The following is a 23,078-nucleotide window of genomic DNA, read 5'->3' as shown; positions in this document are numbered from 1 at the left end:
ACTGCCTGAGCCCAGAAGGTCGGGGCTGCAGTGAGCTGTGATCACACCACTGCACTTCAGCGTGGGTGACACAGCAAGGCTCTGTCTCTAAATAATAAGTATATATTTATTATAAATATAACTCATTTACCCTGCAACGTGCTTCTCTAGTTTAAAATGCATTAACATAATTATACATATTCAAGCAATTTGTTACAGAAAAATCAATCCCTTTGCTATAGTAGGATGTATTCACATCTGCTTCACAAACTTCATGAAGAGGAGTTTTTAACAACTCCCAACCCACTGGAGCAGGCTAAAGATATTTTGTTGCTGGCCCCACCCTCCCACCTAGGTTTGTTTCCCACTACCTTCCCCACCACCGTAGGCTTTGGCCAAAACAGGCACCGTAGGCACCTGCCCACTCTCCTTCTATCTGCGCTCATTATCTTCCCTCCACCTGGCCTGTCCACCCACCCCCAGCTCTGCAGGCCAAGCTCTCAGATTCAGCTCAGACGGCAGCTTCTCAAAGCCTTTCTTGATCCCCTCTAATTAAATGCAATCTGCCCCTTCTCTCAATTACCATAATTTGCATGATTCACGTTAATGACATTTAGCTTGTAGAGGTTCCCATTAGAGTTATTTCAGTATTTTTAGCTTTTTTATAAGCTCTTGAAGACAAGAACCATATCTCGTATATACTTAAATCCTCTAATTTAACAACACTGTCTTGTACCTAGTAGGTACTCAAGTACCTCCTGAATAGAACTGAGAAGTAGAAAGACATCCATTACATTACAAAGCGATTCAAATTGGCCTCCCCCTCAAGTAAAAGCTGCAAGTTACTAAACACTGGCTGATCCAAGAGTGGGCAGGCGCTGATGGCGGGTCTCAAGTTAGCTGCACATTAGAGTCACCTGGGAAGCTTTTAAGATCCAGGTGCCCAGGCTCCACCCAGCCCAAGCCCAATTACATCAGAATCTCCTGGGGTGGGACCCAGACTCCGGTCCATTTCACAGCTCCTGGATGAAGCCCACAGTGGGCCGAGGCTTATGTTCACCTGCTCTCACACGGAGGCTTTCCCACAGGCCCCCGCCCCTGTCATTCCCGGAGGCGGAACAGATAAAGCAGATGTGTAAATACCCTTCTCATCTACAAGTCAGACTGAAATAAAAATCAGCCAGATGATGGCTACTTTCATCTAAAAAAGCTGTTTTGCTTGTTTAAAGATTCTGAATTTTTAGTCAAACTCGTAGAAGCAGAGAGTGAAACGGTAGTTACCAGGCACCGCAGAGTGGGGAGATGTTAGTCACAAAGAACAAACTTGCAGTTACAAGATGGGCAAGCTCTGAAGGCCTAATTCCAGCATGCTGAGTAGTTAGGAAGAGGGTATGGTGTAGTGGAAATCTGCTAAGAGAGGAATCTTACATATTCTCACTGCACACACTGAAAAAGGTAGCTGTGTGAGGTGATGGGTGTCTTCACTAGCTTGATTGTGGTAAACATTCCACGAAGTATATACCTGTATCAAATCATCACGCTGTACACCTTAAATACACACAATTTTCCTGCTCTTGATGTGTGTGTATATATAGACATACAATTTTTACTTGTCAATATACCTCAATAATATACCTACTAACTACTCATAAAAATTAAAAATTATATTTCAATAGAGCTAGGGGAAAAAAGATTCTAAATTTTCCAAGCCATCTTTTATTCTCCTTCTATATTCTTGTCCTCTCCTCGTCTGTTAGTCTGAGTAACATAACTCAACAGCCAGGAGGGTTTCAGCAGAACCTAAAATACACACCTCCTACTTGCTTGGTAGTGCTCAATCCTACCAACCGTCCGGTGAAATAGAAACAGGCCAGCCCCACTGGTCCAGACAAGCACCTCAAGGCGCAGGTGTGGCAGAGGGAGAGAGACCACCTCTTCGGAAGCCAAAAGCACATCTTCAGGGCACCCACTCTGCTGGTCTATGTGGCCAGCAGAGCTGGCCAAATGAGGCTGTGAAACCAGTGAAAGCACACAGGTAGCCGAGGTCAGGAATCGGCAACATCACTCCTGGAGACAGGGCGTCTTACCTGGCAAGAGTGGCCCAGCAGGTTGGAAGCGCCACACAGTGAACCAAGAGGAAAGGCACACCCCTAAGACACAGGAACGCGCGCCGTCCAGAGAAAGGCGACTGCGTGCTCTGCAGAAGTACTTGCAGCATGTCTTCTAACCAGAAGAGTGTTTTAAAATTATTTTTAAAAACCCACAAACCTACCGATCTGTGCACTTGCACACACAGATTAGGGGCGTGCTCTCCGCCGCACTTAGGAGTAGGAGTTAGAGAAGGGAGCATAGCAGGGAGTGCACTGAGCAGGAGCGAACCTCGTCAGTGCAGCTTCACTGCTCAGATACTGCTTCTGGAGGGACCCTCCTCCATCCCACACAGTGAGAGTCCACCTGGGAGGGCTGACAGCTTCCAGAAACCGAGTCAGCAGAAGCCCTAGCCAAGCATGTGTGACTACCCTGGGCTGTCAGCAGAGCTCAGCAGTGACTCTTCCAGTCTTTCCTAAAGGCGGCACTGACTTGCTGAGGAACTAGCAAGGCCACACCTCCACATGCACCACCTGAGGAGGGTCCGCAGATGATTATCACCAGCCAACCCGGACAGTATTAGAACGAGGCTTTCATAAGTATCTCCTCACATGTCTACAACAGGCTCTCTCCTGCTTTTGTAAATAAAACTTTATAGGAACCCAGACACTCCTAGTCGTTCAACACGGTCTTCGGCTGCTCTGGCAGAACTGAATAAATGCAGCACAGACCATACGGCCTGAGGAGCCAAAATGATTCACCATCTGGCCCTTTACAGAAAAAGTTGGCCAACTCCCGGTCTCATATCACCATGGGGAAAAAAACACTAGAGCAGCTGTTACCTGGCAGGCTAACGCACAGAAACGGGCATTCTTAGGCCTCAGTATTCAACTTCAACTTAGTCATCAAGCCCCATACCTTGGAAAGAAGTCCCTTTCTTGGTGGCTACAGGAGAGGCAGCGGTGCCCACCAAACATTCTATCACCCTCCTGCTTCCAGTGTCCGGTGGAGGCTGGCCCAGGTGACGGCCCAGGGAGGAGGGGCAGAATGGCCCGCCAGCTGTCTCCTCCCCGGCAGCAGGGACCCGAAGCAACATGTTCCCAAGGGCAGCCACAATATGGTGGCAGAGCCTACTGCCGACCACACCAGATATGAACCACGTGCAAAGAAAGAAACCTTTGCTGCTAAACACTGAGATTTTGGATTAATTTTTCTCGTAACACATACTGGTCGACTCTAACTTAGAAAGATGGCAAAGGAGGTGGCCTCCTTTGTGTCTCTCCTTTCCCACAGCGGGGTACAGAGCTCAGCTATGTGACAAAGGAGAAAGCATTGCCAGCCCTAGGACAGTCGATCCTTCCCCCTCTCAACCCTACTTGAATTCTCTATCACTTGCAAGGCACTTGTAACACTGGAGAGGTCCTGTACAAATAACCAAGACGGCTGAGGGAAGACAGGATTTATTCTGCACAAACTTGACAGCCAGGGCCAAGCTACACCCTTCTGAAAGCCACAGAGAATAAATGGTTATCCTAGTGACAAAGTGGTCAGGGACAGGGTTTCCCTCTTTGAAGAATAATGTCGCTGGCTGTAGTGGCGTGTGCCTGTAGCTATTTGGGAGGCTGAAGCAGGAGAATCGCTTGAGCCCAAGGTCGAGTCTGCAGTGAGATGTGATCATGCCACTACACTCCAGTGTGGGCAACAAAAAGAAGAATCCTCTTCCCTCTACATTTTACATAATTTTCGTGTGATATGGTGGGATAAGCATGAGTTTTCAAAGACGCGGGAAATGGGCTTAAAAGTCAACCATGCCACTTGGCAGCCATGTGATCTCACCTAGCACATAACCCAGGTGCCTTTCACCACCTTTTCCCAACTCTGGGGCTCAGTGTCATTATCTACTAAATAACGGACTCCATCTACCTGGTCTCCAAGACCATCTCTACTCCAAAACTTCTATAGAAGTCCAGGGAACTAAACTGTCAAACAAGAAAATTCCCACCCCATCAGGAACAATCCGTAACTGCTGGCAGTTTCCTCTGCTTTATGGTGGGATTAAGATGGAACAGTGCTCGCCTGCTGCTGCTTTCACGGATGAGAAGACACAGCGAATGTCAGCCGGGACTGAAGTGGGAAGGACATGACCTGCTATCTTAATTTTCATACTCCAGTCTCTTTTTAGTTTCCCTTTCGTTGTACTTTTTATTAGACAAGTGTTTAAGAATATGCAGTAAAAACTGAACTATAATTTGTTTATACCCACAAAAGTTATCTAAACAGAAATAAAATTATAAAAAAATTTTAACAAAATTTTAAACAACTTTAAAACACAAAATGGAGAAAGTAAAACTTACTCATCATTCTACCCCAAAGATATTTTATTTACTTTAAGAGTTTAGCATATATAGTTCAAAAAATATGCAAACTATATTTTATATCAAATGAAATATATAAATTTTACAAGTTCCTTTTTCACTTTATACTGTAGCTATCTTTTCATCTGAATTTATATTGATTTACCTCATTCTTTTTAAAGAATGTATTTAAAATACATTTTAAAGAATGTATATACAAAGTATTGCACGGTACAGGTGACGCAATGCTGAGTGCTGTCTGTTGAGCCTGATTCTCTTCTCTGTACAGTTCAGCAACCTGAGTCTGAATGAGGCGAGTGAGTCATGCCACCGAGCTGACGGCACGACTCCCTCAAGCAAACACTGATAAAGGTGCAGGAAGGCGAACTGCCCATCACCACCCGCTCGCCATCTCTGGCTGTCAGCAGGACTTCTTTTTACTCAATAATCACATAGACTAGATTTTCCTCATTCCAGGTTTCAAAATTCCCTGCAATCAAAGAATTTTGGGGAAAAAAAAATACATGAGCATATTCTATCGGACTGTCCCATTTTGGGTTCTAACTTCTATCTGACAACACCACATCAGCACTAAACCCACATATGCATAAAACGAAATCAAAGGAGTTCACGGAAAGCATGGGAGAGGGTATCGCTCTTACTTTCAATCAATATGTGTGGCTAAAACTGTTCAACTTAAAACATATCTTGTCAGATAATAATAAAATATATTTACAATACTTAAATACTTCCAGTCGGCCAGGCACGGTGGCCCATGCCTGTAATCCCAGCACTTTGGGAGGTCGAGGTGGGTGGATTGCCTGAGCTCAGGAGTTTGAGACCAGCCTAGGCAACATGGTGAAACCCTGTCTCTACTGAAATACAAAAAAAAAAAAATTAGCTGGGCATGGTGGCATGCACCTGTAGTCCCAGATACTCAGGAGGCTGAGGCAGAAGAATTGCTTTAACCCAGGAGGCAGAGGTTGCAGTGAGCCGAGATCGCACCACTGCACTCTAGCCTGGGTGATAGAGCAAGACTCCGTCTCCAAAATAAAATGAAATAAAATAAAAATTCTAGTTAACTGAGTCATTTCCATTTTCTCTTACAATTATACTGTCTTTAACAAATCCTATGAAACAGAAGGTGAAACAGGAATATCTACTAGTAATAAATAGTAATACCGTCTTCTAAGAATGATGGGCCTTTAACTGTGGAATGAAATCAAGGTACCTTACCCACACAGCTTATACCTTATACAGCGGACGCCGCACATCAATGGGGCAGTTCTGTATGACTTCATCAACAACATCTGAGATGGATTCCATAAAGTCTGGGTTGGCAAACTGAATTGTATATCAATAGAAAAGAAACATTACACATTTCTCTCAAATAGAACAACATGAACACTTTTTTTAAAGTAACTTTAACAAACATACAATTTATTATAACTTAAAAGAATTCACATTGGGGCCAGGCACGGTGGCTCAAGCCTGTAATCCCAGCACTTTGGGAGGCCGAGACGGGCGGATCACGAGGTCAGGAGATCGAGACCATCCTGGCGAACACGGTGAAACCCCGTCTCTACCAAAAAAATACAAAAAACTAGCTGGGCGAGGTGGCGGACGCCTATAGTCCCAGCTACTCGGGAGGCTGAGGCAGGAGAATGGCATGAACCTGGGAGGCGGAGCTTGCAGTGAGCTGAGATCCGGCCACTGCACTGCAGCCTGGGCGACAGAGCGAGACTCCGTCTCAAAAAAAAAAAAAAAGAATTCACATTGGAATGAAGGATATGTCAAATGAATCCCACGTGACTACATGTGCGTGGGGTGGTGATGACATATTTCTCCTCATGAGGTAAAATGTATGGATTTAGTGAAGAAAAAATACCGATAATATCAAAGACAGACCATCCCCACACCATGAGCACACAGTGATTCAGCCTAATAAGAGCAGTGGAGAGTATGTGCACGATCCACGTGATACGCAGTGAGAAACGTGAGTTTGACATATCATTTGGCAATATTCGTATTATGAGAAAATCAGGATATAAGGAAAAAGAAACAGGTTCAATGAAAGATTAATTAAACCTGGTCTAGAAGATGGAGGGAAGTGTTTTGTTTAACGAGAAGTGTTTGTTTAAAATGAAACAATCCACATGATAATCACGTTATTGAATAAACAGCCGTAGATTCAATTCCATGAGTTAAACAAGCGTCAACTCAATTACATTTCATTTGAAATATGTTAAAAATCAAAGAAAGCTTGAATGTGCACTCTCAGAGGAAGGAGGAGGCCACTCAGGGGCTCACAAGCTGTTCACTGGACATTTGACCGTTCTATGTCCACTTCAAATCCATAGATTAAAAGCGGGCATTCGCTGGATTATCATTGCCATCGTTTTATTCTTCAGATTACTAGTGAGGTATACTTTCCATGCTGTTTCTCTGCACAAAACAGCCATATACACATCTAAAACCAAACAGCAGCTTGTAACCCACCTATCGAATACAAACTGAAGTAGCCAGGAATATATATCAAATATAAATAAAATGCATTATATGTAAATCTTAAAATGTGCCTCTTAATTACTGCTTTCTGCAAAAGTACTAATAATTCCTTACAACTACTAGTTAAAAGGATGACATTTCTAATTCTTAAGATTACCTAAATAACAGAAATGCTGACCTTAGACAGAAGATTAACCTAACTTGCAGCAGGGAACAGAGCAGGATCAACTGTCCAGGGTTAAAATTAGAAGTTAGGAAGGGCAATCACCAAAGATGGAAAGGTTATATGTTATCCCACTCTGAGGCACAGGCAACCTCCACACAGTCCCTGAGATTATAGCTACTCGTAATACTAGCATGTGACCACCCACAACCCTTGAAGATTACTTTTAGTTCTATTATCGTCTATTGCTCCTATAAGTCTTCCTATTTGTGGTATAACCCATCTTTAATTATTAACACAGACAGCCAAGAGGAGAGGCAAACTGAACAATCTGTCAAGCAGACAAACGGCACGGGGGATGCGGGGAGACAGAACGACGGCTGCCTTGCTCACAGGCCCTTTGCTGGGAAATGCTCTTTCCGCACTCTGGGTGGCAGTACCGCTCCATCCCACACACTTGAGCACACACAAAAGGAAACATCTTACCTCCGGGTGAAAGAATATTTCAGGTCCCAGGAACCTTTCATAACCAACGTCTATAACAAACTTCTTCTGGTTGATTGCGTTGATACCCGTGTACTGTTTGATCCACTTCCGGGGATCCACATCATACTTGGCAAATTCCTTGACTATATCAGGGCAAATGTAACAGTATTTCTCCTGCATACACACACAAAGATGTTGCCAGGCATTAACAACCGCCCAGTGTCTCTGCCCTCAGACAAATAACCAGGAACCCCATGCAGTAAACACGCCCTGGGATCAGAACCACCCCCACCGTCACTCCAGTGTGGATACGTGTCAGGTCTCACATTCCATCGTCTTTCATATTAGACACGGTTACACTTGGACTCTGGACAGGTAAGTCTGCTTTCTCTGCAACTCAGCTATTAATCTCAGCCTTGGTCTATCCAATTCTATCGCTATCATATCTGAAATGATGTCTGTAGGTGTCTAGAAAGCACGTCTTGCCTTGTTCCTCTCAGGTGCCCCCTATGGCCTGCCCTGGCACCCCTCTGTTGTCCACACCGGACCAGCAGACCCATGCTGCAGCCTCACCTACCGAGAGCAGCACTGTCTACACCCTAACACCTGACTGCAGAGGCTTCTTTCAGTCCCAGCATCCACAAGCTGGGTGGCCACTGTCAACCTGCCGGTTGTTAATCTGGTGTGGAGCTGGCCACAGCACTGTCACCGGCTCCACTGACACCATCTCTTTGCCTAGACATAGTGTACCTTGTTGACTGGGTCTTCTAAGTCCCTCAATTAACACAGATTTACTGTCTAGGCACTTGGGAGACACAAGTGAGCGAAACACACACAGATCCCTGCTGAGATTACACGCCAGCTGGGAGTCAGACAACAATAAGCAACCATAACAAGTAAATGACATGGTAGGTTATAAAGTGATAGGTCCCAGGGAATAAAGGAAAAGGAGAGTCAGGGGGGAGGACTGGAGCTGCCAGGATGCTGCTGCTGTGAGAGAACCCGCTAACGATCCCCGCCCTGCACCGACAGGCAGCCTGAGGGATGCGAAGTGTTTCCTGAGTATCTGGTGAGATTAATATTCTTGGACACCTTTGTGTTGATACGTGTCCTTAGAGCTGGCCTCAGCCAAGCAGCAGGTGACCCCCAGGTACTCGCTGCCTATGGGAAACACCAGGTGGGCTGCCCAGCTGGCACTGAGCACACCGTGGAAGGAATGGTTCTCTCAAGGACCTCCAAAGACGTTCTTGTGGTATTAAGTTTAAAGTTTCTTAGCATCCCTGAAACATATTCTAATGCCATCTTCTGGGTATCTTGGATATACTCTAGCAGAATTTTAAGAAGACTGACAGGCAAGAAGTGTTACACAACCCTGTGTTCCTTGATGACACAGAGAAACAGGGTCAGCTGATTACAACCTCAAATCAACCAAGACTGGAGACAAAGGCATTCAGTTCTCCTCACAGGCCTGGTCAACATCCCACAGCATCTCAGCTCACTTAACTCAAATGCTTCCTATGAAATGCTTCCATGGAGTTGGGTGCAGAGTAACAGGCTTAATCTTAAGGTTCAGGATTCATGATGCAAGGGTGGTGTGTTCACGGTACACACTCCCTCAGGCCTGCTCACGACCACAGAAGGCCATGGCAGTAAAGGGAAGCAGGGGGAGCTCTAAACCACGCCTTTCAGGATCTGTTCCTTTAAAGAGAGAAGTGAGGCAAGAACTAACAGGGCTACCCCACACAGCAGGGCCAGGGCAGCTGATTTGGAGGCTATGAACAGAGTCTCTTTTACTCCCAGGCTTCACAGGAGGGTGACACACAGTCACATCGAGCACACCAGCCCAGATTTCAGGGTCCAAATTGGAACTCCAACAGCCCTGAGGAGAGTGTAAGGCCCAGCATGAGGGTCAGGAAAGCCCCTCCTTAGCAGTGCCGCTCAGCAATCCTGGTGGAAATAGGAAGGACTCAGACCCACTGGAGTGGACCCTGGGTATCAGTAACAAGAGGCTCAATTCCTTTTTTTTTTTTTTGAAATAGAGGCGAGATCTCGCTATATTGCCTGAGCTGGTCTCGAACCCCTGGCCTCAAGCAATGCTCCCGCCTCGGCCTCCCAAAGTCCTAGGATTATACGTGTGAGCCACTATGAAGGGGCTCCATTCTGACTTACATTTCTAACAGATTTGGAGTGGCAAGGGAGCTTGGATCAAATAGTCAAATATTCTTCCATTGAGGAAAGGCAAAGAAAGGAGACGGTAACCCCTTAGGAAAAATTTTAGTCTAAAAAAGAATGTCTAATGATACCTCAGGAAACCTCCCCCTGAGATGGAAGGGACCACGTCTTCCCCATGTCACCATTTCAGCACTGAGAGCCTCCTTCCCAGGAGTCTCTGGTTCCAGGTAAAGTACGGCAGGTCATACCCAACTGCAGAGCCTGCCCCATGCCAGTGCTTCCTGTCCTAAAAACACCTCGGGAATCATCTCTGATGCTTCCTTTCCTTCAAGCAGCCTCAGTTACGAGGTGCTGAGAAGGGAGGAAGGCAGTGAGGAGAAGGGTGGGTGTCAGGCTCACCCTCCTCAAGCTCCACTGCACTCAGAAACTGTGCAGTAAAGGAAGGAGATGCTTATGGCCACACGTCACACCCACACCTGTGTGTGAATTTTGTGCAATAGCTCTGGATTCTAGGGTGGCAGTGTTCTGCTGCTGCAGTCGCCTCCTGATTCTACAGTGAAGCATGGAGGCAGTATGGAAGGAGCGCTCTGGTAGTTGAGGCTCTGGCAGTGAGGTTCCAGCTGAACAATGCGCCTCTGCATGCTGGTACACTGCACCAGCTACCAAGCTGTTCTCAGTGATAGCTGGAACCTCAGAGCACCTAGTTTGGAAGAGCTTAAGCTTTACATCTTCAGCCCACTTAACTCAAGGGGTAAAACAAATCAAGCCCCACACTCATGGGAAGGGGAAAGGAAGGAAAGGAGGAGCAGGGATGATGGCACCGAGGGGAAGTGTCCAGAACACCATCTCTCTCACCCCCAAACCAGCCGGTTTCCCATCTGTTTTTACCTTAATGGCTTTTGCTGTCTCCAGTGACTGCTCAGGAGGGATTCCCACCTCCCTCTCCCTTAGCAGCTGTTGAATGAAATACGTAATATCTCTACCTGCAATCGGGATGTGTTTGATGCAGCTTCCAATAACATAACCTTCTGCCTAGGGAAGAAGAGGAGGCAAAACAGCTGCGTTAGTGATTCTGTAGTGGAGAGCAGCCTGGACTCACAAGGTTTCCTGTCTCAGCCTCCCTGTCTGCACCTCACAGCATTAACAAGCATTTACAGAATCCCCACCCTCTGCAAGCTCGGTACAGAAGGTCTTTCAAAATGACTGCATACGCAATTCCATTTATATTCAAACTTCCAGATTATTCCAATAATCTGACGCTCTCCGAAAGCAACCAAAATGATGTCTTCATTAGGAATATGAAAAGAAAAAACACACAGGATAGTTCATTTCCAAAAAGTAATGCTGTCTGTGAGAACACTAAACCCAATCGGTTTTTTCCCTAACAAAAAGGAAAAAGTTTTATTTATAAATTGTTAAGCCAACTATAAATCTACTTATGTTTAAAAGTCAGCAATTTGGTTAATACACAGGGCTTAGATTCTAACAACCTGGACTCCAATTCCGGCTCCACATTTGCAAGTTTCACATGCTTCAGCCTCAGCGCATTTGTCCATCATATGGGGCAAACAATACCCTGCAGGGGCCAATAATACAGTTCAGATGAAACTGTGTGTGTTGAGCACATAGCACTGCTTTTGGGGGTGGGGAGCCTCTCATTCCACTGCCTCCCTGAGCCAGTGAAGGTATGTCTGTGAGGGACCAGGAAAGAAGGGTGACCACCACCTGTGCCGATCAATGGCAGGACCGGTGTAAAGTATCCACATGCCCACAGCAATGATGGGTCCAAAGCTCCCTCACCAGCCTTCCTGTGGGCACAGACCTGCCACAGGAGCCACAAGCTTGGACACACATCCAGCTTGTTCCACAGGGGTGAGCAGGATGCTGACCGTCAGAGTGGACAACGCCTACCGCTGGATCATCCGGTAAAGACCCTCAGGTTTCACGTTACAGCAATCACAGCTTCTGTGCCACACTCCCCAAGTGAGACAGAAGGGAACAGAAGTGAAACGCTGACTTCATTTTACACACGTATTCATTCTAATAGTTGCATCTAGTCACCAGTAAAGTTGCAAGGACAACTTACTGAATTCCTCCTATGGTTTTTTTCTGATGTACCTAACTTCTAGAAGCAAAAAAAGATTTAGCCTTTCTGTAGAGTCCAAGTATTTGTAAAGTATTTTAAGATGGAGCTAAAAGATATGTACAAATTATTAAAAATCAACTTAAACCCATAAAAATAATATTAGCTTTCTAACACATAAATTATTCAAAATTACCACATTCTATGCATTACACGTAATATTTTCTAAAATACTGTTAAATAAATATCAGCTCATGACAGTGGTAAAAATATTAAAACAAGATACATGTCCAACAACAGAAAAATAAATTATGTACTTCTTAAATGTATTTTCACAGAATATTTAACCACAAGAGAAAAAAATTAGGGTTAAATCAATATGCAAAATATAACTTTAGGATTGTATTATATATAGAATCCCAGACCAGACATGAGACATTCCAATTGTGTTTAAAGTGTGTGCGTGTGACATGTGTCTTAGAAAAAGAGCTCAGGCTGGGCACGGTGGCTCACACCTGTAATCCTGGCACTTTGGGAGGCCAAGATGGGCAGATCACCTGAGGTCGGGAGTTTGAGACCAGCCTGACCAAGATGGAGAAACCCCGTCTCTACTAAAAATACAAAATTAGCCAGGCGTGGTGGCGCATGCCTGTAATCCCAGCTACTCAGAAGGCTGAGGCAGGAGAATCTGGGAGGCAGAGGTTGCAGTGTGCCGGATCGTGCCATTGCACTCCAGCCTGGGCAACAAGAGTGAAACTCCATCTCCCAAAAAAAAAAGAAAAAGAGCTTAAAGACTATACAAATAAAGGCATAATACAAGTCTTTGGGTGGCTTTACAGGTAATTTTATTTCTTCAAATTTTTCTATTTTATCCAAATTTTCAATGACAATGTAATTTTTATAACTGGGGGAAAAACCGAACTAAGATACGATAAAAAATCTTTTCAAACAACTTTCTTGGTGGGCCTGGACATGCTGTGAAATGTATTTTCTTCCCTTTTCCTAAATCAGACATAAGAAATAGGCAGAGAACCAAAGGCGGTGCAGGCCAGGGGCCTAGGGGCCTCATCTTGGATCTCAGCAGCGCAGCTCTCTGAGTAAACAGCAGCCTGAGTTCTCAGTGAGTGCTCTGCACCCAGGGCACTAACTCTTCTCGAGATCCACGGACAGGAGTGCTGACACTGGCTTGAAGGAGGCTCAAGTCTAGAGCACACTTCACAGGGCAGGGCAGCCACCTCTCCTCCCCACGGGAAGGACCATGGCCAGGAGTACAAGGCACGGGTGCAGGAGGTTGGCCTTTTTCTCCCTGACTGTAGGCACATGGACCATGAAGCCTTTCCACTGCAGTGATTCCTAACCTTCAAGGAATTAAAGGCATTAGTATTAGTACATCATCCCATCACCTCTCAAAATGAAATGGTGACTATTTTTTCAATTAAATGGTTTTTGAAAATCCTAATTTGCATTTTAAAAGAGCTATGTGTGTATGTAAAAATATACACATACACACACCCCCATATACATATGCAGAAACACATCTGTAACATAACAGAAGTAACTAGCAATGGTGGTTCCTGAGGAGGAGACCTCACAGGAGAAAAACCAGGATGAGTCTGACTTCCCTCTGAATACCTTCTTCAGACACTTCCATTTTCCAAAAACATGAATTTAAGATAATTCCTTTAAACAGTCCATTGGACCAAAAGAAAAATTCAGAGATCTCTTGAGACCCAAATTAGGAATCACTTATCTAAAACCAAAAAGTGGTATTGCGGAGCCTTCTGCAAGCCAAAATGTACAATCTCCCATTCTTGGCTTTTAAATAACCTTTTTTTTTTGAGACAGAGTTTCGCTCTTGTTGCCCAGGCTGGAGCGCAATGGCGCGATCTTGGCTCACTGCAACCTCCGCCTCCCAGGTTCAAGCAATTCTCCTGCCTCAGCCTTCCAGGTAGCTGGGTTTACAGGCATGTGCCACCACATTCGGCTAATTTTGTATTTTTAGTAGAGAGAGGGTTTCTCCATGTTGGTCAGGCAGGTCTCGAACTCTCGACCTCAGGTGATCTGTCTGCCTGGGCCTCCCAAAGTGCTGGGATTATAGGCATGAGCCACCGCGCCCAGCCCTTAAATAAATTTTTAAAACAAGAAGCAATTTTTCCAAGCCTGAGCTGGTTGCAATTCACATCTTTTCACAGAACACAGATGTGCTCCTTCAAATGGCCATGCACTGCACCTACAAATTGAACATCCAAAATGATGCCTATCTCCCAACACGTCAGAATGATAACTCTGGAAAATATTCTTCTGATGTTACACCCATGGTGTAACAGAGGCTCTGTAGATCCAGAGACATCCTGGACATTCTCTGACATTCTGACTGTAGAAATATGCCACCATGAATTTAAAATTGCCAAAGCCACAATAATTGGCCATCTTTTTCATTCTTTCCCACATACTTGGGGAATTCAGTCAATTCCCTTATATAAGGTGGCAAAAAAATAAAAAACTTTTATTACCTTTTCTAAGTATAACTATCATCTGAAATGTATTTTCATTGCAGAAGGCTGTTTTTTTTTTATTTGCATCCTTACCTCGAATCAGGTGTTAAGCCTACAGAGACATATATACATTAACCATTCTGCTTACCACTGGGATAACATGGGTGACTCCATCTCCGCTGTCAATGACTATCCCCGTTAACGTACGTTCGCCCACTTGTCGAGATGTCCAAGATGCCGCCAAGGCCAGCACTGCCTGGAGAAAAGACATGGAAACCACTCGCACATGGGAACTCTTTCTAAAGCATCTGTGGGCCTTTCCAGGTCCAATCAACAAACTCTCTTACTAAATATGTCTGAGTAACTCTTTCCTTTTCCCATCCATCCTCTGACCCCTGTCCCTCAAATTCCAATTTAGACTTGGACAACTAACACGAAAATGTTGAGACTTAAAACTATAGGAGTCAAGTTTTAGATAAAGAAACCTGGCTGAATGTGGTGGCTCATGCCTGTAATCCCAACACTTTGGGAGGCCAAGGTAGGCAGATCACTTGAGCCCAAGAGTTCAAGACCAGCTTGGGCAACATGGTGAAACCCCATCTCTACAAGTAACACAAAAATTAGCCAGGTGTGGTGGCACGCACATGTACTCCCAGCTACTTGGGAGGCTGAGGTGTGAAAGTTGCAGCTAGAGTGAGCCGTAATTGCACCACTGCACTCCAGCCTGGACAACACAGTGAGACCTTGTCTCAAAAATGAAAGAAAAAAGAAAAGAAAAGAAACCTGAAGTTTTGCAAAGAAAAGCCAGTGAAAAAGATATTTCATTATAGAATCATAAGATTTTAATTTCTAATTCATTAGTTTCCAGTGTGGGGCCACAGATTGGCAATGAGGTCACTTGTGGAGTTGTTTAAAATACAGACTACTAGGCCTCACACCCAGGAATTCTAAACTGGAAGGTACAGGGTAATTTTTCAACCAAAGAAAATGTTGCCCCAAAGGGAACATCTGGCAATGTCTGGTACCATTTTCTTTGTCGGGGTGGGGAGGCTTGAGGTGGGGCTGCTGTCTTCTAGTGGACAGAGGCCAGGGATGCTGCTAAGTCCCCTGTAATGCACAGTGCAGCGCCCACAACACAGGACTACCCAGCCCAAAGCACTGAGGGTGGAAAACGCTGCTCGAAGATGAAGCCCAAAATCTGTACTTCTAAAAAACATTCTCCAGGTAAACTTGCTGCACAGACCACTTTGAGAACCACCAGTCTTACGTCTCCTAAAGTGTTTCCCTATCCCATGGAATACAAATAACTTAGCCAGGGGGAAGATCTGTAGTTAAATGAATTTGGAAGTGCTAGAATACATAGATTTCGACACAGGAATCCTCAGAGCCTGGACTGTGCTGACAGGCACTGTGAATCAGCCCGAGAAAGCTGCAGGATGCAGCACCGCCCAAATTCATCTTTCTGTGGAACTCTTCCTCCTTCTCCTCCTTAGAAGTGACTAGTAGTAGCAGGAAACATTTGGGCAACACCCATCTCATTTATTCCCCAAAATTTCAGTCAATTCCCTTATATAAGGTGGCAGGCAAATAATGACCAAATGCGACCAAATGCAACCAAAAACCATCATACCCAGAACAGCAGCTTCAGAACAAGTTCTGCGAGCTCATGAAAACACAGGGCCCCTCAGAATCAAGTACACCGGGGCTCATAAGAGCCCAAAATCAGAAAGCGGAAACCTCTAAAGGTATTTATTTTGTTTTTCTGATCAAAGTAAGTCAGAGATGCCAAAAGAAGAGGCACGTCTACACCTGTATCTTGTCACTCGGGTAAAAATGCATTAGACTTTAATGCATGTAAAAAGAGCCAGACGACGTCTATACCAAAAAATGGCATAAATATGAAAAGAAAAGTCACAGGACACGTCCCCTGTAGTCCTGAATGGCATGGGGGCGGGGCAGGGAGTGGAAAAAGGAAGGGTGCACAGTGCAGTCTTCCAGCGGAGAACCTTGGGAAATGCCATTGCTTCCACTATTAGACAGCTCACGTGCTTCAGGAATCACAAAAACAACTGCTTTTACCTGAACTGCAATGTAGAGTCCTGGTACGTTAAACGATTCAAACATAATTTCTGCAAGATACTCTCTGTTTTCCGGTGTATTGAGTGGAGGCTCTGTCTGTAAGAAAACATTCACTATATTTAGTATTTGCCCAAATTTCATGTAAATACATCAGAACCATAAACAGGTTAACCAGAAAGTATGTTAGCAAGGACATTATACAACTCCCTGATTTTAGAGATAGAAGATGCCCAAAGTGTATTAAAGAAATCTGGCTGTGGGCCTTAAAAGCTTTAAGATGGCAGAGTAAAGACCTCTCTGAAGGCTTCTGTTCTTATTACCCACCCAAAATAAGAACGAGTTACAGAAAAAGAAACTCTGTCTTCAATAACATAACACCTAAACACCATGAAACTGAATATCCCAGAAGCAAGTTGCCAAGGGCTGTGAAAACACAACCAAGACGAGTGAGGACACCAAAGCCAAACCAGTGACTTCAGGTCTCAGCAAAGGAGAGCCAGAGGAGCAGCAAGCCCTTGCTCAGGACAGGCCCAGTGTGAGGAGCCATAGGGTGGCAGAGCAGGCAAGGTTAGGCCAAGCACCCTTACAGTCCAGTGGCAAGGGAAGAGCCCAGGGCAGAGCACAGCTTCCCCCAGACGCTGCCCAGGACCTCCCCAGCCTACCCACACGCCATTAGTTCAGAAGAACTCTGCTCATTCAGAGACGAGTAAGGGACACAAAGAAGCCAGCCAACAGTGATATAAAAACACTCAAAGAAAAAGAAAAGGGACAGAGAAAATAGGAAAAACAAATGGCAGACAAAAAAACGCCTATCTAGGGGCAGGTGGGTAGCTCACATCTATAATCCTAGCACTTTAGGAGGCTGAGGAGGGAGAATCATTTGAGTCCAGGAGTTTAAGACCAGCCTGGGCAAACTGGTCGAGACCCCACCTCTACGAAAAAATTTAAAAGTCAGTCAAGTGTGGTGGCACATGCCTGTGATCCCAGCTATTCGGGGGGCTGAGGTAGGACCACTTGAGCCTCAGAGGTGAAGGCTACAGTGAACCGAGACTGTGCCACTGCACTCCAACCTGGGTGACAGAGCAAGATCCTGTCTCCAAAAAGAAAGAAAAAAAAAACGTATCTGGAAAAATATTAAAACAAAGCAGATAAAAATTCCCAAGAATTTCCAGACATTTCCAAGAATCCAAGTATCTATTTTAAAATAACCATCATCAAACAGGAGGAAATGACAGATAACAGAAACAGAAAAAGAATAAATAAACCTGATTTTTGTCATTCAACAATATACTATGAACATTTTTCCTTGTCAACAAATATGGGTCTACATCTCATATTTAAAACTGAAAAAATAAAAAGTCCCTGGACCTTTGGACAAAACGTATACATTACCCTTTATTACGAATGAACTGTGCTTCCCACACCTCCAAGTCATAGATTAAAGCCCTAACTCCCACTGTACTATAGTTGGTAACAGGGCCTTTCAAGAGGTCATCATGGTTACCTGAGGTCATAGGGGTGGGGCCCTAATTTGATAGGACTGGAGGAAGGTCTTCTAAGAAGAGGAAGAGACACCAGAAATCAATCTCTCTCTCCTATTCTCTCCCCACTCTACACTCACACAGGGGAAAGGCCTGTGAGGACACAGCAGGCAAGGGGACCACATATAAGCCAGGAAGAGGGCCGCACCAGGAGCCAACCCCGACAGACCTTGATCTTGGACTTCTAACCTCCAGAACTGTGAGAAAATCACGAACTGTCTGCTGTTTAAGCCACCCAACCTGTGGTATAAACAAAATTACAGTAGCCAAGTAGACTAATACACCCCTACGACAGGGAAAGTACAGTCAGCCTCAGCCTTCAACACTGCTACATTTAACACTAGGACACATGCGGCCACACTTAGAGTCTTCAAGGGAAGAAGGTACAACCCAAGAATTCTACATCTGGCCACAGTGTCAGTCAAGTATGTTACAAAATCAAAATATCTAATATTTGAGACGACGGATATGCTAATTACCCTGATCTGATAACCACACATTATATGTATCAAAACTTCACTCTGTACCCCATAAATATGCACAATTATTATGTGTCAATTAAAAAAATAAAACAATAAAATAAAATACTAAGGAGAAAAAATATATATCCTTAAACATGTAAGAACTTGGAAAATTTCATTCCCATGAGCCAAAATGTACGGATTCATGAACTATTAGAGGATAACCTTTATCCAACCAAGAAGAATGCAGAAAGTCCAGCAAAGACTTACAGTGAGCAATGAAGCCATTTAAGATGTAGGAATAAAGACTTTTCTTTGGCCAGGCACAGTGGCTCATGCCTGTAATCCCAGCACTCTGGGAGGCCGAGGCGAGCGGATCACCTGAAGTCAAGAGTTTGAGACCAGCCTGGCCAACATGGTGAAACCCCATCTCTACTAAAAATACAAAAATTAGCCGGGCATGGTGGTGCACACCTGTAGTCCCAGTTACTTGGGAGGCCGAGGCAGGAGAATTGCTTGAACCTGGGAAGCAGAGGTTACAGTGAGCTGAGATTGCACCACTGAATTCCCGCCTAGGCAATGGAGTAAGACTCTGTCTCAAAAAAAAGACTTTTATTTTCTGGGAATTAAGAACAGAATGTAAATGTTATAAATTTTAACAGAAAAAATGGTATCAAGTTGAGCAGTGTACAAAGAAAGAAGGAGAGAGTGTAAAGACATTTGCCTCTTACAGTGAGATCAAAAGATATTATTTAAAACTGATAAAGAATCACAGGCATTAGTAAACATAAAGTTATAAATGTTAACATTGGAATAAGTTTAGTAACATCATTAATCAAAAGCAGGTGGTGGAGAGAAGGAAGGGGAGGCAAGAACATGTGGCAATACCAACCTGGTCACTGATTACAGCAGGAAGGAGATAGTTACCCCTAAACAAATACAGGGTAAATATATCAAATTATACTAAAATATGCAAAAATGAGTCCTTTTAATTATTACTAAGAACACACACCCAATACAAAGAGAAAAATAAGTCTTCAGTTAAAAAATACTAATACACAAATAAAACACATTAAAAACATGAAGCATAACATTTTTAAAAAATAGTTAAATTAAGACCAAACATATCTGTCACACAGTAGCATGCCACACCAGTCTGATTAAGAGATCTGAGGTCAAACTGACTGGGATCAAATCCCAGACTTCCACTTTACTAGGCTTGGTAAACTATTTCCTCTCTCTCCCTGAGTCTCCTCATGGGTAAAGTGGAGGTAATTAGTACCCCGCTCAGAGAGTTGCAAAGATTAAAGGCAGTCTAAATAATGTGCTTCGAGCAGTACTGGACACACAGATGTGTTCAATGGCAGTGAGTTGCTATTACTAAAATTATCAGCAAATATAAATGGGAAATGCAACTACTAAAAATCTCTCAGTTAAAAACAAAACCAAAATCAAATTACATTCTAAGGTTAAGAGACCCAACTAAAACAAAGTAGCTTTGAAAGGTAAAAAGTCAACACTGTCTGTATCAGAAGATCAGAAACAACCTAAATACCCACCACTAAACACTTTGGAACAATTTTAAAAAATGAACTCTATGAAGAAACAATCTCTATGATGAATTGCTAAATTAAAAAGAGAAAGGTGTCTTCATTCCATACACATTCTTAAATATCCTTCTGCTTCAACAATTTGTAATGAAAACTTTTTTTTTTTTTTTTTTTGAGACAGAGTCTCACTCTGTCACCCAGGCTCCAGTGCAGTAGCCCAATCTCGGATCTCTGGGAGACTCCACCTCCTAGAATTCAAGCAAATCTCCTGCCTCTGCCTCCGGAGTAGCTGGGATTACAGGCACATGCCGCCATACTCAGTTAAATTTTGTATTTTTAGTAGAGACAGGGTTTCATCATGTTGGCCAGGCTGGTCTCAAACTCCTGACCTCAAGTGATCCACCCACTTCAGTCTCCCAAAGTAGTAGGATTACAGGCATAAGCCACCATGCCAGGCCAAAAACTATTTTTAAAAAACAAAGTGTGGTAGCCAGGTGTGTGCCTGTAGTCCCAGCTACTCAGGAGACTGAGGTGGGAGGATCACTCCCACCCAGGAGTTGGAGGCTGTAGTGGCTGTATGACTGCACCTGTGAATAGCCACTGCACTCTAGCTTGGACAACACAGAGACTTCCTCTCAGAAAAAAAAAAAAAAAAAAAAAAGAAACAGGCTGAGCACTGTGGCTCACACCTGTAATACCAGCACTTTGAGAGGCAGAGGCAGGTGGATCACCTGAGATCAGGAGTTCAAGACCAGTCCGGCCAACATGGAGAAACCCCATCTCTGCTAAAAATACAAAAATTAGCTGGGCGTGGTGGTACATGCCTGTAATCCCAGCCACTCGGGTGGCAGAGGCAGGAGAATTGCTTAAACCCAGGAGGCAGAGGTTGCAGTGAGCTGAGATGGTGCCACTGTACTCCAGCCTGGGCAACAAGAGTTAATTCCATCTCAAAAACAAAAAACAAGGTGGGGGAAGAGGGGAAATATGGGGACTTGTTCGATGAGCACAGAGTTTCAGTTTTGCAAGACAGAAAAGTTCTAGAATCTCTTATGCAACAGTGTGAATATAGTTAACATTACAGAATTGTACACTTAAAAATGGCTAAGAGGGTACAAATAGTATTAGTTTTTTTTACAATTTAAACCAAAAAAAAAAAAGTTTAATTCAAAATCCAAGGTGTACAACAGTATGCATACTGTGTTACCATCTGTGTAAAATAAAACTGTGTACTAGCCAGGTGCAGTGGCTCACACCTGTAATCCCAACACTTCAGGAGGCTGAGGCGGGTGGATCACGAGGTCAGGAGTTCAGACCAGCCTGACCAACATAGTGAAACTCCGTCTCTACTAAAAATACAAAAATTAGCCTGGCGTGATGGCATGTACCTGCAGTCCTAGCTACTCAGGAGGCTTGAGGCAGGGGAACTGCTTGAACCCGGGAGGCAAAGGTTGCGATGAGCTGAGATCGTGCCACTGCACTCCAGCCTGGGCTACAGAGTGAGACTCCGTCTCAAAAAAAAAAAAAAAAAAGTGTGTGCTAACCCATATGCCTACACACAATCACCCCTGAAATATGAACAATCAGCTGGCTAAGAACTGGTAAGGGCAGCTTCCTCTAGGCAGGAAAGAGGCGGGGGGGACACGCTCCCTAGAAATCTTCCAGCGCCTTTTCAATTCTGCACTGTGTGTGTATCACTTCTTCAAACAACAAGCAAGCAAATCTACCTACCAACTAGCCTGGCACTTTAAACTCTGGCACAACAGCTGGTGTAAAGTTCAAACATGCTGCCTCAAGTAAGTTTTAGTCACTGTAATTAGAATCCATCAATTCCTGGATGGGAGAGAGGAAGCCATCTCAAAATGTGGAAGAGAGAATAATGAAGTCATACTCAAACACAGGCTGCAAATAGGGAACCTAAAAAACACTCCACGACATGTTATTTATTTCAATGTGCCTACTCGGGGCTGAGGAGATTAAATTTGCTAATAGCAGTGAAGTGCCCAGAACACAGTTAATAGCATAAATGTTAGTGATTAATACTTTAAATTTCCTTCATTTAAAGCACACGAGTAAGAGCTGCAGATTCCAACAGTAGTGTGTACAATCGCTATCTTAAGGCACTTCCTATCAATCTGAAAAATGGGCCTAATAACATTACCTATCGCAGAGGGTTGTTGGTGGCATTAGAAAATGAGTTAATACTTGTGAACATTTAGAATGGGGCTGGGCACATAGAAGCACTCAATAAACAGCCATAATAGCCAATATTGTATCTCATTCCAGAAGAAATAACATATTAACTAAAGAAACCTATAAAGTTGTTTCTCATCTTGAATAGGAACCCAAGCATAATTATAAGTGAAATAAACAAACATTTAAACTGAGTAGAGGGGAGAGGTATCAGCAGAGAAACGGTAAGAAGGTATGAAGATGTCTGAGAACAGATGGGAAGGTTTCTTGCCTCCCAGCATAGAGCTGCGTATTAAACCTGAAGCAAAAACAGACCTGTAAGAAGACATCACCAACAAGAATCAGATTACCCCTAGCTCCCTGCATGCTCTCTGGGTCTAAGTTCAGTGTGAAATGATGATCCAAATAAATCCCAGATGGATGAAGATTAAATACAAACATCAAAGGAAAATGAGTTTTACCACATACAAATTTAAAGTTATGGATGTCCAAATGAAATAACCAAAAGAGAAAGGCAAAAAATTAACTGAGTAAAACTAACCTGCTGCAAATATAACAACAAAAGAAGCTTGCTATCCTAATTACATGAGAGCTTCCAGAGAATAAGCAGAATGTGGTATATATGTACAATGGAATATTATTCAGCCTTAAAAAGAAAGGAAATCCTGGTGCATGCTTCAACATGGATGAAGCTTGAAGACGCTAGCTAAGTGAAATAAGCTGATCATAAAAGAATAAATACTATATGATTCCATTTATATGAGGGCCCTAGAGTCATCAAATGTATAGAGACAGAAAGCAAAATGGGCATTCCAGGGGCAGGTAAAGGAGTAAAGAGAATTTGTGTTCAATGGGGACAGTTTTAGTTTGGGAAGCTGAAAAGCCTTCTGGAGACAGACGGTGGCAATGGTTTGTGAATGTGCCTAATG

At 43.9% G+C, this 23,078-nt stretch overlaps 1 protein-coding gene across 9 annotated transcripts in view; it reads right to left on the bottom strand.

Moving 5' to 3' along the window:
* ACTR3B (ARP3 actin related protein 3 homolog B) overlaps positions 1 to 23,078 on the bottom strand; it is a 98,183-nt gene that overhangs the window by 22,126 nt on the left and 52,979 nt on the right. For 8 of the 9 annotated variants that reach the window (XM_025380459.1, XM_025380460.1, XM_025380458.1 and 5 more), the window contains 5 exons: positions 16,408 to 16,503; positions 14,477 to 14,584; positions 10,639 to 10,782; positions 7,579 to 7,752; positions 5,673 to 5,765 (listed from right to left, as the gene is read on the bottom strand). In XM_025380459.1, coding sequence (XP_025236244.1) covers positions 5,673 to 5,765; positions 7,579 to 7,752; positions 10,639 to 10,782; positions 14,477 to 14,584; positions 16,408 to 16,503 — 615 coding nt within the window. Of the gene's footprint in view, positions 1 to 5,672; positions 5,766 to 7,578; positions 7,753 to 10,638; positions 10,783 to 14,476; positions 14,585 to 16,407; positions 16,504 to 19,301; positions 19,339 to 23,078 lie in introns of all 9 variants that reach the window. The other variant, XM_025380462.1, reaches the window with a different exon arrangement.

Source organism: Theropithecus gelada, chromosome 3, assembly GCF_003255815.1.
Source record: "Theropithecus gelada isolate Dixy chromosome 3, Tgel_1.0, whole genome shotgun sequence".
Taxonomy (NCBI): domain Eukaryota; kingdom Metazoa; phylum Chordata; class Mammalia; order Primates; family Cercopithecidae; genus Theropithecus; species Theropithecus gelada.
This window is presented reverse-complemented; position numbering and strand designations above follow the sequence as displayed.